At 43.0% G+C, this 18,726-nt stretch overlaps 1 protein-coding gene across 9 annotated transcripts in view; it reads right to left on the reverse strand.

Annotated features, from left to right (window-relative positions):
• The window catches only part of AMBRA1 (autophagy and beclin 1 regulator 1), a 187,212-nt gene that overhangs the window by 45,404 nt on the left and 123,082 nt on the right, over positions 1-18,726 (reverse strand). For all 9 annotated transcript variants that reach the window (XM_069091534.1, XM_069091532.1, XM_069091531.1 and 6 more), the window contains 2 exons: positions 4,880-5,068; positions 4,008-4,162 (listed from right to left, as the gene is read on the reverse strand). In XM_069091534.1, the coding sequence (XP_068947635.1) occupies positions 4,008-4,162; positions 4,880-5,068 (344 nt within the window). The remainder of the gene's footprint in view (positions 1-4,007; positions 4,163-4,879; positions 5,069-18,726) is intronic.

Here is an 18,726-nt window from a genome sequence, read left to right on the forward strand (position 1 = left end):
TAACCCCAATTGCCCCTCCAAAAACAAAAAGACTTCATCCTTATAATAGTCAGCATTTACATATCGTGCTTTAAGGTTTGTGAAGCATTTCACACAGATTTTAATTTGATCCTCAAAACAACCCTGAGAAGTAGGTGTTATTATTATTCCCATTTTACAGATGAGAAAATTGAGGCAGAGACCAAATGACTTGCCCAGGGTCACACAGCAGCTGAGAAGTGTTGGAGGCAAGATTTGCACTCAGGTCTTGATTCCAAGTCCAGTGTTCTATCCATTGAGACTTGGCTGCCACTCATTTCCTCTTAGATTTGGCCCCCAATCCTAGTTCTCCCAACAATGTCTTAGAATAGGCCAGTACAATGTTGTCTGCCCCTTACCAATCTCACACACATGCCTTCCCTGTCTATCTGAGAAACTGACAACAAAGTCCAACAGTGCAGGGTCAAGGGGGCAGGTTGTAGGGCCTGGCCCGCACAGTAGGTCCTCTTTTCAGCTGATATCAAACCCTTCGGTTGTGGCCACTTGGACCAGGCTCAAATCCACTGAGCTGCCCTTGAGTCCAGCCTACATCTCTCTATCTTGTCCCCAAGAAGAGCATGAGAGACTGTTTTCAATGTTTTGCTAAAATCAAGGTAAATTCTATCTCTAGAATTAGAATTTTCCTTTATCTACCTGTCTAGCAACCACATCACAAAAGTGGGGGCGGAAAATTAGTCTGGTAGGACTTGTGCACCCTCACTTCCCCGACCTAAACACAGGTGCTTTATGTCTTTTGTTTTTATGCTAGTCATTTCTGGAAAGCATGACCCAATCCTGATTAATGTGAGGGGGAGGCTCACTACCATGACAGCTGCCTTTTCCAAGATGGTCACTCACCAGCTTTAATAACCCATTCTAAGACATAACTTGGAATCAAAGTGAAAACTGCTGGTCTATATAGTTTACCAATTACATTCTCTTCCCTTTCTTGAACCCTGTACTACCCTCCCTCCTTCTACATGATCCCAGACAGCAGCTGCTCAGCGATATAACACCTGTCAGTTCTTTCAGTAACTGAGGACATGGTTGACTTGAGCACGTAAAGGATAGTTATGTAATATCTTCCAATCTCCCTGTTAATCGGGGATGTCAACCTTCCTATTAGGCATGTTTGTTCTGTCCTTTCCAAGCCAAAGATCTTTCTCTTTGGCACAGAAAACAAGGGAAGGGAGAGCTGGGAAATCCTGCCTTCTTTGTGGTTGGCGGTCGTGGCTCCATCTGTTCTGGGCAGTGGTCAGTCCCTCAGATCCCCCTGTCTTCCCCAGAGCTAGACTGTTCTTTTGGTTGTCCTTGGCTTTCTTTGTCAGTCAGCTCATTCTGACAGTTAGGACTCCAGACCCGGATCCCTCACCACACACCGATCCTCCTCCACTGGCCACTCTCGGGTCCATTTCATACATTAAAAAAAAATTAAATTTGTTGGTGCATCCATATTGGTCTCTCTAGACAAGTTCCCTTTTTTCTCCCTTTCACTTTAAAAAAGGGACAACAACAGCACCTACTTCCCAGGGTTGTTGTGAGAATCGAATGAGAGAAGGATTGTAAAGTGCCTGGCATAGTGTCTAGCATATACTAGGTCAGGGGTGGGGAACCTACGGCCTCAAGGCTACATGTGGTCCTCTAGGTCCTCAAGTGGGGCCCTCTGACTAAACCCAGACTTCACAGAACAAATCCCCTTAAGAAAAGGAACAAAATAAAAACTATTTTTTTTTAACAATAAAGTCTGGGTTCAGTCAGAGGGCCACATATGGCCTTGAGGCTACAGGTCCCCACCCCTATACGAAGTGCTTCACTAATGTCAGTTGCTATTATTGTTTTTGTTTTTTTTTTCTAAAGCAATCGGGGTTAAGTAACTTGCTCAAGGTTACACAGTCAGTTATTTCTGGGTGTGGTGCTGAGTATCTGAGCCCAGATTTGATCCCCAGGTCATCCCGACACTGGAGCCAGTGCTCTTACTCGCTGAGCCACCTGGCCGCCCCTAAGCAATTGAGGTTAAGTAACTTGCCCAATGTCACACGGCTAGTTTTTGTGTTAAGTGTCTGAGGCTGGATTTGAACTCAGGTCCTCCTGACTCCAGGGACAGTGCTCTATTCACTGCGCCACCTAGCCACCCCATTTCTATAAATTTTTTTGCCTTTTTTTTTTGGAGGGCAATTGGGGTTAAGTGACTTGCCCAATGTCACACAGCTAGTTTTTGTGTTAAGTATCTGAGGCTGGATTTGAACTCAGGTCTTCCTGACTCCAGGGACAGTGCTCTATTCCCTGCACCACCTAGCCGCCCCTGCTATTATTGTTATGAGTGGGATTGTTCTGATTATTTGTCTCTTCAGAACTTCATTCCTGAGGGCTTTCTCCTGGCTGATGACCCCTGTGAGATCCTACCTGTGCTCATTGAGCTCTCTGAAATCTTTGTGTCTAAAATCTAGAATGTATATTAGACTCTGCTGGAATGGCTTTTCTTCTATCACAAATTCTGAGATAAAGTGGCCAAAGCCCCCAAGATTCTCATTGTTTCCAATTTAACAACTAATTCTTCCTTGTTGATCAGATTCCGAATAGAATTTCCCACGGTTGCTTTCTACTCACTTTGAAGGAGGAAATTATTATTAAGGCAAGTAAAAAAACCCCTCAGCTATGTTTTTAGCAGACAAATTTCCAGACACTATGCAGATAAATGAAATCCCCCATCATTATGCTTATGCTGACAGTGTGATCTGTTCCCTAAACTTTTCATTCATTTCTTCTTTCTGTCCAGTATGACATGCCTGGGGTATGTTCTTATAATGTTGTCACTCTGCTTGTGCCGCCATTTATCTTCACCTAAAACACTCACAGTTGTGCTCCTCCCCCCCCTTCCATCTGGTGCCTGAGTTTTCTTACATGACACAGCTTTTAAATACAAAATGCTATTACCTTGATCTTTTTTAACCTCTCCTGTTTCTTTTGAAGAAGGCTTCAGTCATGGGTCTCAGAGAGCCTCTGAGGCCTAACCTGCCTCCCTGAGTCAGGATCTCTAGCAGATGTTATTACTATTACCCCATTTTGTAGGTCTGGGTACTGCCACTGGAGGCCAATGGGTTTTATTACTCACTCCTTCCTAAGATTTTGTTTCCTGATAAACTTCTGGGTCCCTATGTCACGTCTTAGATGTGTCACACCAAGTGGCGCCTTGCTCTGTCTTTTCTGTAGCCAAGCCCAAACATTCCATCCATTCGTGGAACATCCATAACGCTGTACTAGGTGCTCTAAGGGTTAGAACAGAAGCACAACATGACCCATGGCCTAGAGAGGAAGCGGACGGACCCACTTCTGGGAGAGACCCTATACAAAATGTCTTAGGTTTCTCATCTGTAAAATGCAAGCTTCCAAAGCTCCCTTCTAGACCCGACACCCACATGACCTACCTCCCAGGGGTGGCAGGCCCCAGCTGAATAAGCCAAGCCCATAAGGACACACACGGGAAGACATGTCTGCACTGAGCAAACAGAAAGAAGCCCTGAAAGGCTTCTTTTCACCTGGTGACATGGAGAGAGGTAAGAGAGAAGCAGATGGCCATGCACCTCTTCTTCAGTCAGGACCATAACCCACCAACAAAGACCACTTCATGTTATACCACTTATCACTTTCTACAGCTCACATCTTAAAAAAAAACCTGTTTATGATAAGCACAAATATTTCACAGGTCACTCAGTATGCCTTAGGAACACAGCTTCCTTGAGGTAAAAGGAGCTGTGTATTCCTAGAGAGAATCTCATTGTTGTGACAACAATTTTACTTTGTACCTAGTTTCCCATGGTAGAACTTCTGCCACTAACCCTGAGGACTTTGAAGAGCAGAAGCCACCAGCTCTCAGGGATCCTCCCAGCACCAATAACCAGATGGGTGGCTAAGGGAACTTGCCTGCCCACACCATCTTCCAGGGCCCAAGAAGTCGCTATAAGCGACTGCAATGAAATGGCAGGACTCACCCTCATGGAGGTCTCTCCACCATGTGGTTGCTGTAGTCTGAAGACCTGAGCCACCATGTGCTCTGTGGAAGGGTGTAGCAGGATCCTGCGGGAAGCCAGTCCAACCATCACGTACCGCCCCATAGGGGACAGGCTCACAGAAATGGCATTGGGGCCTGAGGATGCAACACAGCAATGAGTTGTGGCTCTCATCCTCACCTCACTTTCCTAGCCAATGGCTCCCTTCACTGCACAATGGCTTACAGATGTCTTAATACCTTCCCAAATCTTCCTGAGAGGACTCCCACCACACAATCTGGGTCATAGCTGTCACTGTAAGAATGAAGGCCACAGAGCTAGACAGGGAGGGCACATGGCAGGTCAACATAAGGAAAAGGAAAAGGTATGGAGTCATAGGACCTGGGTTCAAATCCTGGTTCTATTACTGTGGGACTTCACTTTCCTGGCTCTTAGAGAGTTCTAATGGTACAGCAGATAAGAGTGCCGATCTGGAGTCAGGAGCACTTGGGCCTGAATCCCACCAACCTAAATTAGGGATAACAATGCCTGTAGTGTTTACCTTACAGGGTTCAGATGAGATACTGTATGTAAAGTATTATATCAATATCAGTGAGGGTTCTACTTCTAACAAGTGAGTGGGCTGCCTTGTGAGGCAGTGGGTTCCCTGTCACTGGAAGTATCCAAGCCAATAGTGGATTCTATATGGGGCATTAGGACACAGGATAGAAGAATGAATGAGAGGACCTCCAAAATCCCTCCCAGCTCTAAATTTCTATATTTTCACCCAAGCCATGTCTTGTCACCATTCTCCTTGGCTATACTGTGAAGGTACCAAGGTTCAAGGATTTACTGGTTCTGGGTCCTCCCCTTACCAAATCGTTTGGTGTACAACATCTCGCCCAGATTGTGAGGTGCCAAGGAGTATACTGCCAGGATGCCCTCATCAGGAAAACCTCGCTGGCTGCTGGGGATGAAGGCTGCAAGGAGCTGGCCATCTGCTGACACGTCACAGCTGGCATCGTTGTAGATCTTACAGTTCTGCACCAACACATTCACAGAGGCTACAAGAAAAAGGGGGGAAAAGGAGAAAGGAGAGAGAGATGAGAAAGGGAGAGGAAGAGGGAAGGGGTGGGGAGAGAAAGACAGTCATATTGGAGATAAGATGATAGAGAAAAAGTTGTAAAATTCCTAGAGCTCTACTGAATAGCTATTACTGATCAAAGCTCAGCACTAGGATGCAAGAGATACAAAGGGCTAAGCTCCAAGGAAGAGAACCCCTCTGGAGGAGCCACTTGCCAGTCAGGAAACTGGCCATCCTGGCAGTGCAAGGTGCCATTTACTTGCTGTGTGAACTTGTGGAATCTGCTCTTTATTCCCCTAGACCCGCCATGCCTCACTTTCCCTACTAACCTGTATAGGTGACAGAACTGAACAAAGTAGGATAATGTTTCGTCCTTTTCTTGAGAGTTCTTTGCTGAACCTGCCTGAACATGGGCTGACTGACCATCATGCTTTCCATCCTTATTTCCCAACCCCTGCTATAAGCTGTACCTACCAGCAGACAGCAGAGTGTAAACACACTGGTCTGCACTGAGAAGTATGTGTACATACATTTACCTCGAGGTAAATGGGGAATGAGGATGGCAGAAAAAAAATAATGAAACGAACAATCACTGTCGGCCTTGTTGTGTGTTTAACTCTTGGTACATTGTGCAGTTCTGTCAGGAGGAAGCAGCTTTCCTCTTGAAGGGAGTCTGGAACAAGAGGGTCTCGTCCTCAGCCACAGGCTTAGTTCTCCTTAGAGATGCTGCATATGCACATCTTTGAGAAGAAGCCTCCCTCCCTCCCTCTCCCACAGAGAAGGATGGATTTGGACAGCAGCCATCAGGTATTCCCCAAAACTACAACTCAGCTGCCTTTAAGACAACTACAGCAATCATTCTCCAGCATCCCATGTTAGGCCCTTGGAGGTCCAGGACAAATTCCCACAGGGCTAAGCTACTTGAAGGAAAGGAGATAAAGATGAAATGCCTTTGGGGGAAGTTTTCTGTGTTGGAAAAGTCATTATGAAAAGACAAGACTGCGCTTTCATCCTCCATTTCCCCATACATTGCTAATAAAGCCACAGAGATGACAGAGCAGATCAAAAAAGACATAAGAACAAACTAATTGAGCTGTTGTGCCAACTCCAATTGCTGACACCTACAGCACAATTACACACAAAATCAGGGAGGGACCACAAGAAGCATTCTGTTTGCTAACTAATAAAATAATGACAGCCAAATACTCACTGCCATCACCATTAGGCCTCTGGACTGCTCAACTTCCAACCCACCATCTGCTCTAGTCCTGCGGCTGGGTTTAGCTAGTCAGCACTGAGACCAGCTGCTCCTGCTGTGGCATTCACCCTCTCCCTCCATCTAGTCTGATATGTGACTATTGGCAATGAGGGAAGACAGAGAACGGGGGACGGGGTGACTGTTCCGTAGGCAAGGCCTCTTCTTTATTGCTGAGTCATACAACCAAGCAGCTACCCCACAATCCTGTTTTTGATACATGAAAACAGGGAATGGGTTGGTGAGAAAAAATAATACCAATCACAAAAGATTTGGAGTTGGAGGCAACCTTAAAGACATTTTACAGATAGGAAAACAAAGATCTGTGGAGTTGAAGGAACAGTGAATGGTGCCATATCCCACCACGGTCCTGACTCCCCTTTCCTTCTAGGGCCTGTCTCCTTTCTGTTGTCATCTTCAATGTATCCTGCCTACATCATGTGTGTCCACTGCTGTTTGTATGTTGTTTCCCTATTAGACTGGGAGCTCCTTGAGGGCAGGGGCTGGCTTTGGACTTCCTTTATATTCCCAGAATTAGCACAGGGCCTAGCATTGCTGACTAAGAAAAACAAGTAATTAATTAATGGATATGAAACTAATAGCCATTCTCAATAGATAAGTAGCCAAAGGATATGAACAATCAGTTCTCTAAAGAAGAACTGCAAATTATGAAGCAACCATACAAAAGAATGTTCCAAATCACCAGTAATAAGAGAAATGCAAATCAAAACAACCCAAGGTTTCACCTCATACCCTGCAAATTGGCAAAAGTTACAAAAAATGGCAACAGTCAATGTTGGAGAGGTTGTGGAACGACAGGCACATTCATACACTGTTGGTAGAGCTGTGAAATGTAATGACCATTTTGGAAAGCAATTTGGAATTATGCAAATAGTGACTAAACTGTTCATAGCCTCTGAACCAGAAACTCCATTATTAAACTCCACTTCAACCTCAAGGAAGCCATCAATGACAAGAAAGTCCTCATATATAGCAACATATTTACAGCAACACTTTTTGTGACAGCAAAGAGTGTGAAAAAAAGTAGATGCCCATCAACTGGGGAATGGCTAAACAAACTGCTACATGAATGTGATGGAACATTACTGTGCTGTATGTAAGAAGTAACGTGTGACAAACACAGAGAAATGTGGAGAGATCTATGTGAAATGATGCAGAAGGAAGCCAGCATAGCCAAGAAAACAACCATAACTATACCTATGTAAATGGAAAGAACAACACCCCCAAAAATCAAAAGTAAATGTAACTAAATTATAAAGACTGAGCAGGAATTGAATAAAGAGATATGAGGGGACACTCACAACCATCCTTTCATGGAGGTAGGAAATTCACAAATGCTGCACATTGCACCTGTTTTCAGACTTTTTCAATGTATTCATCAGATGGGCTGGGTTCTTCTCCTCTTTAATGATTACTATTTGTTATAAGGGATGGCTCTCTAGGAAGGGGATGCAGAAGATAAATATGATGACGACAGAAATGCATCAATAAAAACCTACTAAAAATAAAAAGGGCAAAAAGAAGAAATAAGTAGCGGAGTCCAGCCTTGAACCCAAGACCTTTGACTCCCAATGGAGTGCCCCTCCCACTACCCTTCCAGGCCCTCTGAGCTTTGCAGAGAACTTTACAGCTTACAGTGCGGTCTCACATACATAATTTTGGTTGGGCAGACTGAGGCAGGCCAGGAGGCAGGGGTGGGGCTTGCCCAAGGTCACGAGCCAAGACTGGAACCTCAATGTCCTGAAGTAGTTCACTTCCCACACTGCGGCAGCACTGCCTTGTGAAAATTCACCAGCTCTAATTCGAACGTTAGAAGTGACAGGGAAGGAAACAGGACTTTTGCTGAGTTTAAGATAGCTTTGTTCTGCTGTCATTTAATCACATTTAATGCCTAGGAAGATGTATGCAGTGGATGTTTCATCAAAGTAGGCTCTTCTATCATGCTGCTGCATATTCTATTACTTGTTAACTTAGGAAAGAAATATGAAGAAATGCTCCACAATAAATGCCACCATCAAAAAAGGCATACCTGCTGACTAGAACAGGCGAAAGGTGAGTCTTTTTCCCCCAGAAAATTTACTGTAAGTCTCTGAAAAACCAGGGGTGGGGGAGAATTAGGTTTCCATTTTGTCAGCTTTAGAGACAAGTCTCTTTTTTGAAAGGCTAGAAGGATGGGCAAAATCTACTAAGATGAAGTTTGAAAGAGACAGAATTAAAAGCCTATATTTGGATTAAAAAAAAAAACAACCACCACCCAACCACATAAATACAGGAAGGCACAGTTAGAAAGTGGCATGTATGAAAAAAACATCCCAGGGTCTGATAGCTGAGATATACAGATGAATAACAGAAACAGATAAGAACAAAAGCTGAATATACCTTAACAGAATAATAAGGGAATTTGAAGGATGGTCAACAGACACAGACAAAAGTTCTCTCAAAGGAAGAATGGCCAACTCCTGGCAATCATGTGAAATAAGGCCCCATGTCACTAACAACAAGAAAAGTGTACATCCAAACAAATTTGAAGTTTTACATCACCCTCTGTAATTCTCAATGATGACAAAATATGGGATAGTCAATGTTGGAGGAGCTGTGGAAAGCATGAATGCATTGTGGGTGGTGTGAATCCCTATAAACATTCCAAAGAGCCATCTGGAATTATGGGAAGAGTAAATCAAATGCTCACACCCTTTGACTCAGAGATTTTGCTGCTAGGGATATTCTCCAAGAAAGTCAATGACAAAAGGCCCCATACATATTTCACCACATTATTTATAGTAGTACTTTTTGTGATCGCAAAGAACTGCCAAGAAAAGTCAATGTCCATCGATTGGAGAATGGCTAAGGAATTGTGGTACATAAATGTAATGGGATTATTACTAGGCTATAAAACTATGAATATGATGAATACAAAGAAACATGGAACATAAGGCATGAAACAATGCAAAGCAAAGCAAAGCAAGCAGAGCCAAGAAAAATACACACACACACACACAAATACAGCAACATAAATGGAAAGAAAATAACAAAACAATCAAAATTGAAGGCTACACAATTCTTGTGATCAAGCTTGATCATGAAAAAGAGATATAAGAAAAAGGGACCCTACATACAAATATACAGCAGCTCATTTTATGGTGGCAAAGAACTGAAAACTGAGGGGGCACTTCTCTGCCACTGGGGAATGGCTGAACAAGCTGTGGTCTATGGATGCAATGGAACACTATGGTGCTATAAGAAGTGATGAAGGAGGGGCGGCTAGGTGGCGCAGTGGGTAGGGCGCTGGCCCTGGAGTCAGGAGGACCTGAGTTCAGATATGGGCTCAGACACTTAATACACACACACACACACACACAAACTAGCCGTGTGACCTCAGGCAAGTTACTTAACCCCAATTGCCCTCCAAAAACAAAGAAGTGATGAAGGGGATGGTTTCAGAGAAACCTGAGGAAAACTTGTATGAACTGATACAAAGTGAAGCAAGCAGGATTAGAAGAACAAGTTCCGCAATAACAGCGACATGGTAAAGACAATCAACATGACGACCAAACGCAATTCCTCATAATGAAGCATGCTGCCCACTTCTCAACAGAGGGCTGATGGAATGGAAATGCAGACTGATCTCTCTCTCTCTCTGCTTTTGGAATCTGGAATTTGTTGTGCTTGACTATACTTGTTTCTAATGGGTTTTATTCTCCTTGCTTTCTCAAATTGGAGGGAGAAGAAAGGCAGGAGGAAGGGAGATAATGTAAATCTGAAAATGAAATAAAAATTGAAAATTTTTTTAAAAGAAGAGATCTAAGAAGACACCTCTCCCTGCTTCTAGAGGTAGGAGACTATGGCTGTACAAAATGACATATAATATCAATTTATATATTGGCTAGTTTCACTGAACTTTTTTCCCCTTCCTCTTTTTATCTTCTTTGCTGTAAGAGGAGGGGGAATGAAGGGGAGAGATAAAAGTGAGCAATGGTGCTGTATCAAAACAATCTTAGCGTCTTAGTGAATCACAGTCTCAATAGGAGTTAACCATGTGACACGGCAGTTAACAAGCTATGGTCATCTTGGGTTACACTGAAAGAGGCACAGAATCCAGAATGAAGGAAGTGATGACCCTGTTGGTCTCTGACCTAGTCAGATCATATGTGGAGTATTGCTTTGAGTTCCAAGTGCCTTATTTTAGGACTAATAAGCCGGATTGCATTCAGAGGAGGAAAACTACAAAGATGATGTGCTGCAGCCTGGTGGTATACAGGATAGAGCACTGGCCTGGAGTCAGGAAGATCTGAGTTCAAATATGGACTCAAGATACCTACTAGCTGTGTGACCCTGGGCAAGTTCCTTAATCTCTGTCTCAGCTTCCTCATCTGTAAAATGGGGACAATAAAAGTACCTATCCCCAGGACTGTTGTGAGGATTAAAATAAGGTAATATTTGTAAAGTGCTTGGCAAACTTCAAAGTGTTAAATATGACGATGAAAGGAGCAGAGACTATGTCTTGTGTAATGGTAAAGCATTTTTAAAATCCCTTTTTACCTGCCTGCTGATCCAACTCATAGAAGAAAGCCACTTTGATATAGAGTACTAAACATAAGTCCCAGGGGAATGTCAGTCTGTTTACTGCACCTATTAATCATTTCTTAAAGTTTGCAAGAAGGTTGAAAGTTATGTCATGTATTTAGGCCACATGGAAATACATATTGTGGTACATAAATGTAATGGGATTATTACTAGGCTATAAAACTATGAATATGATCAAAACAAAGAAATATGGAACATAAGGCATGAAACAACGCAAAGCAAAGCAGAGCCAAGAAAAAAATACACACACACACACACACACAAATACAACAACATAAATGGAAAGAAAATAACAAAACAATCAAAATTGAAGGCTACACAATTCTTGTGATCAAGCTTGACCATGAAAAAGAGATATAAGAAAAAGGGACCCTACATACAAACATACAGCAACTCATTTTATGGTGGCAAAGAACAGAAAACTGAGGGGGCGCTTATCTGCCACTGGGGAATGGCTGAACAAGCTGTGGTCTATGGATGCAATGGAACACTATGGTGCTAAAAGAAGTGATGAAGGAGGGGTGGCTAGGTGGCTCAGTGAGTAGAGTGCTGGCCCTGGAGCATCTCTTCATCCTTCTTTCCTAAGTTAACATGTAATAGACTATGCAGCAGCATGATAGAAAAGCCTACTTTGATGAAACATCCACTGCATACATACAAATTTTTTTTTTTTTGCAGGGGAAGGGGGCACGTCTATTTGCTAATCTTTCGTACCTGAATGACAACAGTCCTTGTCCAAAATTCCAAGTTACCACAGCATATAAATTAATGGCCACGCACGTATATGGGCAGGCTCTTTAGTTGAGAGAACATACGGAGGGGGGGGGGGGCGTCTCACAAATCATAGCCTAAGGCTTTGTTTAAGAGAAAGGTGAAGTATTTCAACCTTGAGTTGGTCAGCTTCTCTCTTGGCCAGTCATTGTCCTCAGGAGCAGTAAGCAATATATTTTGAAGTAGGAAAAGCTGTTTAGGAACACTCAAGTCCATGGAGTGAGAAGTTTCTCCCATATAAAAAGAATGCTAGGAGACCCCACTGTTGTTGGCTTGACACCCTCTTCATAAACCTGTTCAGAAATAGTGGTATTTATGCAGCAATTCAAATCTAGGCAATGATGGCTATCTTCAAGATTCTGATGGGCTACCAATAATGCTTGGCCCCAAAGAGCAGAATCAGGGGTAATGGAAAGTTGCCAAGAGCCTTTCTGCTTGATGAAATAATTAACCTTCAGAGTTGTCCAAAAGTGAAACAGACTGACCTGAAAGGTAGTAGATGCCTCCTGACTGAAGAAGGGCAGGTAACCACTGGCGGGAATGATTCTTGAAAGCATTCTTTTTCAGGTTGGACTACATGGCCTCCGAGGTCTTGTCTAACTCTGAGCAATAACACAGTGGTCACTTTCTTAGATTCTGGGATGAGTCTTCAACAAAGACTTCCAATAGAGGCTCAAACCAGTGGAAAAGGACAGCCACAGTTGCTGCATAAGAAGTCATATTCAGGTAAATAGACAGACTTCTGTACCTAGTGGTAGGACCCACAGCAAGGCAATCATTCAGTTGGCTTCAAAAGTGCTGAAAAGAAAAACTATATCCTTCTCACTATAAACATTTCACAACTCAGTTCATTGTTGCTATGAGCTCAGAGAGATTGATGCAAATGATAGCGAAGAGAAAACTGTGACTAAGACAATGCATTCTCTTAATGCAAGGGCAGGGGGTGGGGGCCCAGAGACACGACTGTCTTGGAATGAAACAAGAAGAAAACAGCACAAAGCAGAAAGAGGGATTCTGGTTATAACATATTTTCAACCTCCTTTGTGTTTTAAGAAAACTATTTCTCCTCTCTAAGCCTCAGGTCTCATTCACTAGGAGAAAACGTAAGTTTACCACTCCTCCCAAGTCCAAACCCCACCTGGAGACCTTTCTGAAAGATCAAGAACATCACGTGAGGACCATCAAGGACTATTTCACAGGGACCTATTTTAATACCTAAAAAATCAAGAATCAAGAGAACCATCTGTCTAAAGCATGCTAAATTCAGCTATCAAAGTGTCACAAACTGGGCTCAGAGGTGGTCTAGAGGGCTTCATTAATTAATGACTAATGATTAATAATACTTGCTCCCTTTCCTGCAGATCCACAACTCACTTCTCTAGGAAGCACCAAATTCAGGGATGGCAGTGGTCATAGTCTGGAAAGAGACTGGCAGGAAGTCTTTTCTAACTCTGGAAACATGGAGCTTGGAAAGTCAGCCATAGTTACTTCTGATCATCCTAGGCTAACTCAAATCTGTGTATAATCTAGAGTCAGCCTATGAGATAAAAGCATCCTGAGGAAGGGAAGATACCATGGAACAGAATGCTTTTACCCAATTATCCTGAATTTGTGAGGTCCCTGAACTTAAAAACTCAGTTTTATCTTTGGTTTTAGGATTTTTATTTTTTTCCCTTTTAAATAATTTAATTTAATCTTTCCCCACTTAATAGCATTTAATTTTTTCCCAATTACACGTAGAGAGTTTTCAACATTCATTTTTGTAAGAGTTTGAGTTCCAAATTTTTCTCTTCCCCTCCCCTCCCCCCTTCGCAGGACAGCAAGCAATTTGATGTAAGTTATATATGTACAATCATGTTAAACATATTTCCATATCAGAAATGTTGTTAAAGGAGAATTAGAACAAAAGGGAAAAACCATGAGAGTAAAAGAATTTTAAAAACAACAAAAAAAGTGAAAATAGTATGCTTTGATCGGCATTCAGACTCCATAGTTCTTTCTCTGGATGTGGATAATGGGCTTTTTATTTAGAAACAAGCCAGACATTTCCTAGAATTCACTTAAGAATAATTGCAAAAAAAAAAAAAAACCCCGTAAGTTACTATTTGACAAAGACATATAGGGAATTTAGAATTCTTCCATTGAATATTCTAAAAACTGGAGCAATATTACTTATATAAACGATTCAGCTAACACGGAAAACCCTGCAATAAAGACAGAGAAGTTTACAAAGCCACTGCCTTCAAGGGCTTTGGAGTCTAGTAGCAGAGGTAATAAAAATGACATAAATAATGGTAATACAAAACAGGATAGGGTGAATACTTAAGAAAGGAACCAAGTGCTATGAGAGTTCAGGGAGAGGGGGTCTTTTCAGCTGGGAGAAGCTGGAAAGGCTTGATAGAGAAGGTGGCCCACTGGGTAAGGGAAGCAAAAGAAAAGGGATGCATCTTAGATACCAATGCTGTAAGCACAAAGGTGGGGAGGTGCAGAACATGCTAAGACACAAATGTTGGTAACTGGAACATAAAATATTACAGGATAAGAACATCAGAACACTACAAAACAGAAAGCTGTGAGGTATTTGAGGGAGGAGAGAGAAAGGAGGAATCAGAAAAGATTTTGTGGAGAAGGTGACGTCATGGGGGCTTTAAAGTAGAGGTCACTAGAGAGAGAAAGAAGACACTGGAAAGAGGGAAAACAGAAGCCAAGCTCCTCAAGGAGGAGAGCAGTCTATTCTCACTAGAGATGAAGTGGGAACCAGATTCCAGAAGCACCTTTAGAATTAGAGGAAATGATGGAGATTTTCAAAGTGCCCTCACTTACAGATGAGGGCACTAAAGCTAGGAGAGTTTTGTTAAAGTCATTTGCCCAAGTTCACACAATGGTAAGAAGTGAAAACTGGTCTCCCAATTACAAATCCAGTGCCCTTCACAGAAATATGAGATAAGGATATGAAGTAGGGAGGAGCCTGATGCCTTAAGGCCAGGCTCATTTATGGTCTGACAAGCTCTTTTAGGAAATGAACTCTCTCACAGGCCATCTTCATGCTCCTTGGTGCACCTTCTCCTCTGTTTTGATGTGATATTCTATTCTGTAGATCATATTGTGCCTGCTCATAATTCTGGGAGGCTTAGGGTAGAATTTGGCCAAAATCAATAAAGTTCTGACCCAATGTTATATGGCCTGACTGCAGAGAGCCATTTAATAGTCCAATAATCTGCTGAATCTATTGTCTTACTGATATAGGATACCTCCATTAAGGCAGACAACATCCAATGGAACCATCCGTGTGGCTGCGGCCAAGTCATAACCTCCCTGGGTCTCAGTTTTGTTATTAGCAAAACGGGGGAGGAATGAGGTTGTAATGGACCCCTCCTGTTCTAAACGGAAGATCTCATGACCTCAGTTATCCTGTGTGGCTCTCTGCCATGAAGCATCCCCACAGAATTAACCCAGTTCACTAAGAGTCTTCCTCAAAGCCTTTTATTATTTTCTGAACACCAGTGCGCCATGCTTGAATTGGGCATAAGGAGGTGCTGCTCTCCAGCCCAACTTCTTTTCTGGCCATACATGTCCAGAAGGAAGGTACTAATGCCATTTGCCACAAGCATGCCATCTTTGTACTTACTACGTGGCATCCTCCTGGTACGCCAGGAACACTCTTTGCATTGCCTTTGGCTCCCTACAATGGCAGTTCTATTATTCTTGGTGCTACAGCACCCCTGGAGCTACTGGGGATTAAAAGAGACGGACTCTGGTGGCAGAGAGCAGCTTAGCATCCCTGAAAGGGCACTCTGATTTCCTCAGTGTAATCAAAGCCTGTCTGCTGTTCAGTTCATTGTCCGATGGTGACCCATGACGTGAAGAGGCACATCTAATTGGAGCTAACTGGACCTGCTCAATTGGTATGAACATTTGATCCTATTCAAAACATGTAGGATTTCTGGCACTGACTCGACGTAAGAAAGACGAAGCCCTACATAAGTGTCATCTAGCCCTGCTTCCTCTCTTCTTTCGTGACTCACCAAAGCTAAATTCACAGAGCCTGGATGTCTCACAGCTGCCTTCTCCTAATGGGGCTTATTTTGTGCGTCCTCTTATTCCTGGGATGGGAAACTTCACATTGGCACTATGAATAGATGGCACAGAACAGAACAGAGTACTGACATTGGCTTGGCGCGTTCCTTAATGTTTTTCTACATTTGGGTAGGGCTGATCAGTTCAGAACGGCTCTTTTGCAAACAGACTCACCTATCTGTGAATAAGCCAGTTTCCACATATGGACTCTAAGAAGACAGAATGATTAAAGTCCTTCTGTGGGCAATTATCACAAATGTGGCAGGTACCTACTTTCAGTACATGCTGCCTTTGCATATATTTTAAGGATTTGATCTGTTGCTCAAGATGGCCCAGTCTCTTTTCTGCCTTGAGTAATGTCCTTGAGGCTCTGGGTTCCTCTAGTTTTCCCAGTGGCCTCAATACTGTGCTCTACTCCGCCCCACCTCTGACATTCAGCTCTGGTCAGGGAATGAGAGTACTTCCAAGCTAAGTCTGGCAACAAGTTAGAAATGGTTGGTGTGGCTATTAGAAAATGATACTGACTATATCAATAATAATGAAGAACATCTTTCTGCACCAATATAAAAATGTTTGGCCTGGAATGGTGGTTTTGTAGGTCTTCATGGAAGAGCTGGGCAGCAGGAAGAAGTCCTCTCTGAACCTCTCCTGACAATGCTTGACACAAACCATGGTAGAAGGCACCCAAGGAAGAAGAGGGGGAAGGTAAATCTTTCCTCTACCATTAAAAGACACTAAGTCTCAGACATACGATGCTTCTTGATTGTTATAACTGGCCACTGGAAGAGGATGATTTCAGTCTTGTAAAAGCCAACCTGGGGCTGAAGCAGCCCCATAAGAACAACAACTGTTGTTTCTATTCAAGAGTTCTGGCTAGAGAAGATTTCTCTGCCTGCTGCCTCTCTCCTTCTGACATGGAACGGGGAGACTCTGTTCGGCCCGATGCTATCTGATCTCAGTGCTAGGCTGACCCCTAACATGCTGATTTCTACTGAGAGGGCAAGCCCAATGTGACACTGGGCACAGCAATGCTCATTCTAGTGAACTAGAAGATATGTCAGCAGGGAAGCCCACAGCAGAACAAGGCAGGAAGAAGAAGTGACAAGGCCTAACCCTGGCCATCTGAGCCCTCCTCTGAATGGGGTTAGACTGGCTAAAAGTTTCATACCCCTTGGCAGCAGCCCCAGTCAATGTGCATTAATATCCAAAGGGCAAACAGATGCAGGGAAAGGGGACAAGGGCAGTGACCTAGGTGGCTGTGGATGACAAGGGGGGTAGTGGTCAAGAAACAAAGTATTTTAGAAACAGCTTTGAGGAGTAGTTCCAGAAAGAAGCAGGACCTACAAGTGACAGCAGGAAGCTTGTTCCAGATTCCGAAATATAATCTTTTCCTAATTACAAATAATCTCCACGTGAAAATTTCTGAACAAGGCATGGGAGAGGTTAAAAATACTGATGCCCAGAGGTGCAAATGGTTGTTTCCCATGGGTTCCACAAATCATAAAGCAGTACACTGTACAAAGATGACTGTGCAGCCTGTTACTGGTTGGCCAGATGAAGCTATGGGAGGGACCAGTCACTCCAGTGCTTTGCTCTGCACATGCTTTAGAAGCCTATCAGGAAGGCTTGAGGGAACTTAAGCAAATAGGAAACATTTCCCTTTTGCTCCTCTCCAAGGCAATCTATCAGCTTTCAGGAATGCTTTCTTATCCCTGGTTTTCAGCTGCCAGTAGAAATAATCCCAACAGGTCCCAGTCTCTAGACTAGGAGGAGAAGCCCATTGCATTGCCTTGATGAGCAGGGCCTACAACGTCCCCTGCCACAAGAACCTTGGTGATCTGTACCCTGTGTACCCACTACCCCTGTTCCTGCCCCATATGAAACGGTGATCACAAAGAAATTCCAGGGGTCTCCTCTTTTCTTTACAAAAATATAAAAATGTTGGAGATACAGAGGAGATTTCATCCCTTGACTTAACTCTTCGCAGGACAGTAAATCATGACTAATCCACGACCCTGCTGAGAAGCAAGGGACAGAGGAGAAAGGCAATTTTAAGTATCTATGATTCTTCCCAATACCCTCTGATCCAGAGATGCCCCTGCTAGGCCTTGAGGCTAAGGAGGTCTAAGATTCAAAATTCCCCCCACATGTAAATGTTTATAACAGCATTTTTTTTTAGAAGGAGGAAAGAACTGGAAACAAAACAGATGCCCAATTATTGGAAAATGGCTAAACAAGCCATTCAAGTACATGAATGTAATGATTATTATTGTGCTGTGAGGAATTCAGAGAAGCAAGGAAACACTTTTATGAACTAATGCAAGGTGAATCAAGAAGAATCAGGAAAACAACATACATAATGTAAACATGCTGTTATAAATACAATGACAATGGAAATGAAAGGAAAAAATCCTAAACTGAACTCTGTATAGTTAGGTTTAGCCCTGAAGAGCAATGAGAATGCATTCTCCCCTTCTTTGCAGCAGTGGGGGACACTGCTGATGAGAACAGCATGCTTGGCTGATGGACTGGTTTGTTTTTCTGAACTGTTTTTTTAATCTTTGCTGCAAGGAATGGGTGAGAAAGGGTGGAGAGATATAATGGGAAATGAATGTGATGTGAAAACAATATATCATAAAAATCTTGAAAAATCTTTCCCAAGGCAGACAAGCACCTTCTCTTGTCATCTCCATTTCAGAGAACTGCATAAGGCACCAAGAGGTTATATGACTTGCCCAGGCCTTCTTCACTCTGAGGCCAACTCACTCTCCTAGCCAGACATTATTCCACGGACATAAGCTTTCATTGCTTCTAATTAAGCCCCCAGTGTTGGTCTCTTTTATTAAAATGGGCATTTTTCAAAGCAAGATAAAAATGAACAAATCGAGATAAAGTTTTGCCTTGCTGACAGTTTTATCTCTCAGACATTC

Source organism: Petaurus breviceps, unplaced genomic scaffold (assembly GCF_028583685.1).
Source record: "Petaurus breviceps papuanus isolate PSGF00001 unplaced genomic scaffold, PetGlider_PUasm1.0 188, whole genome shotgun sequence".
NCBI lineage: Eukaryota > Metazoa > Chordata > Mammalia > Diprotodontia > Petauridae > Petaurus > Petaurus breviceps.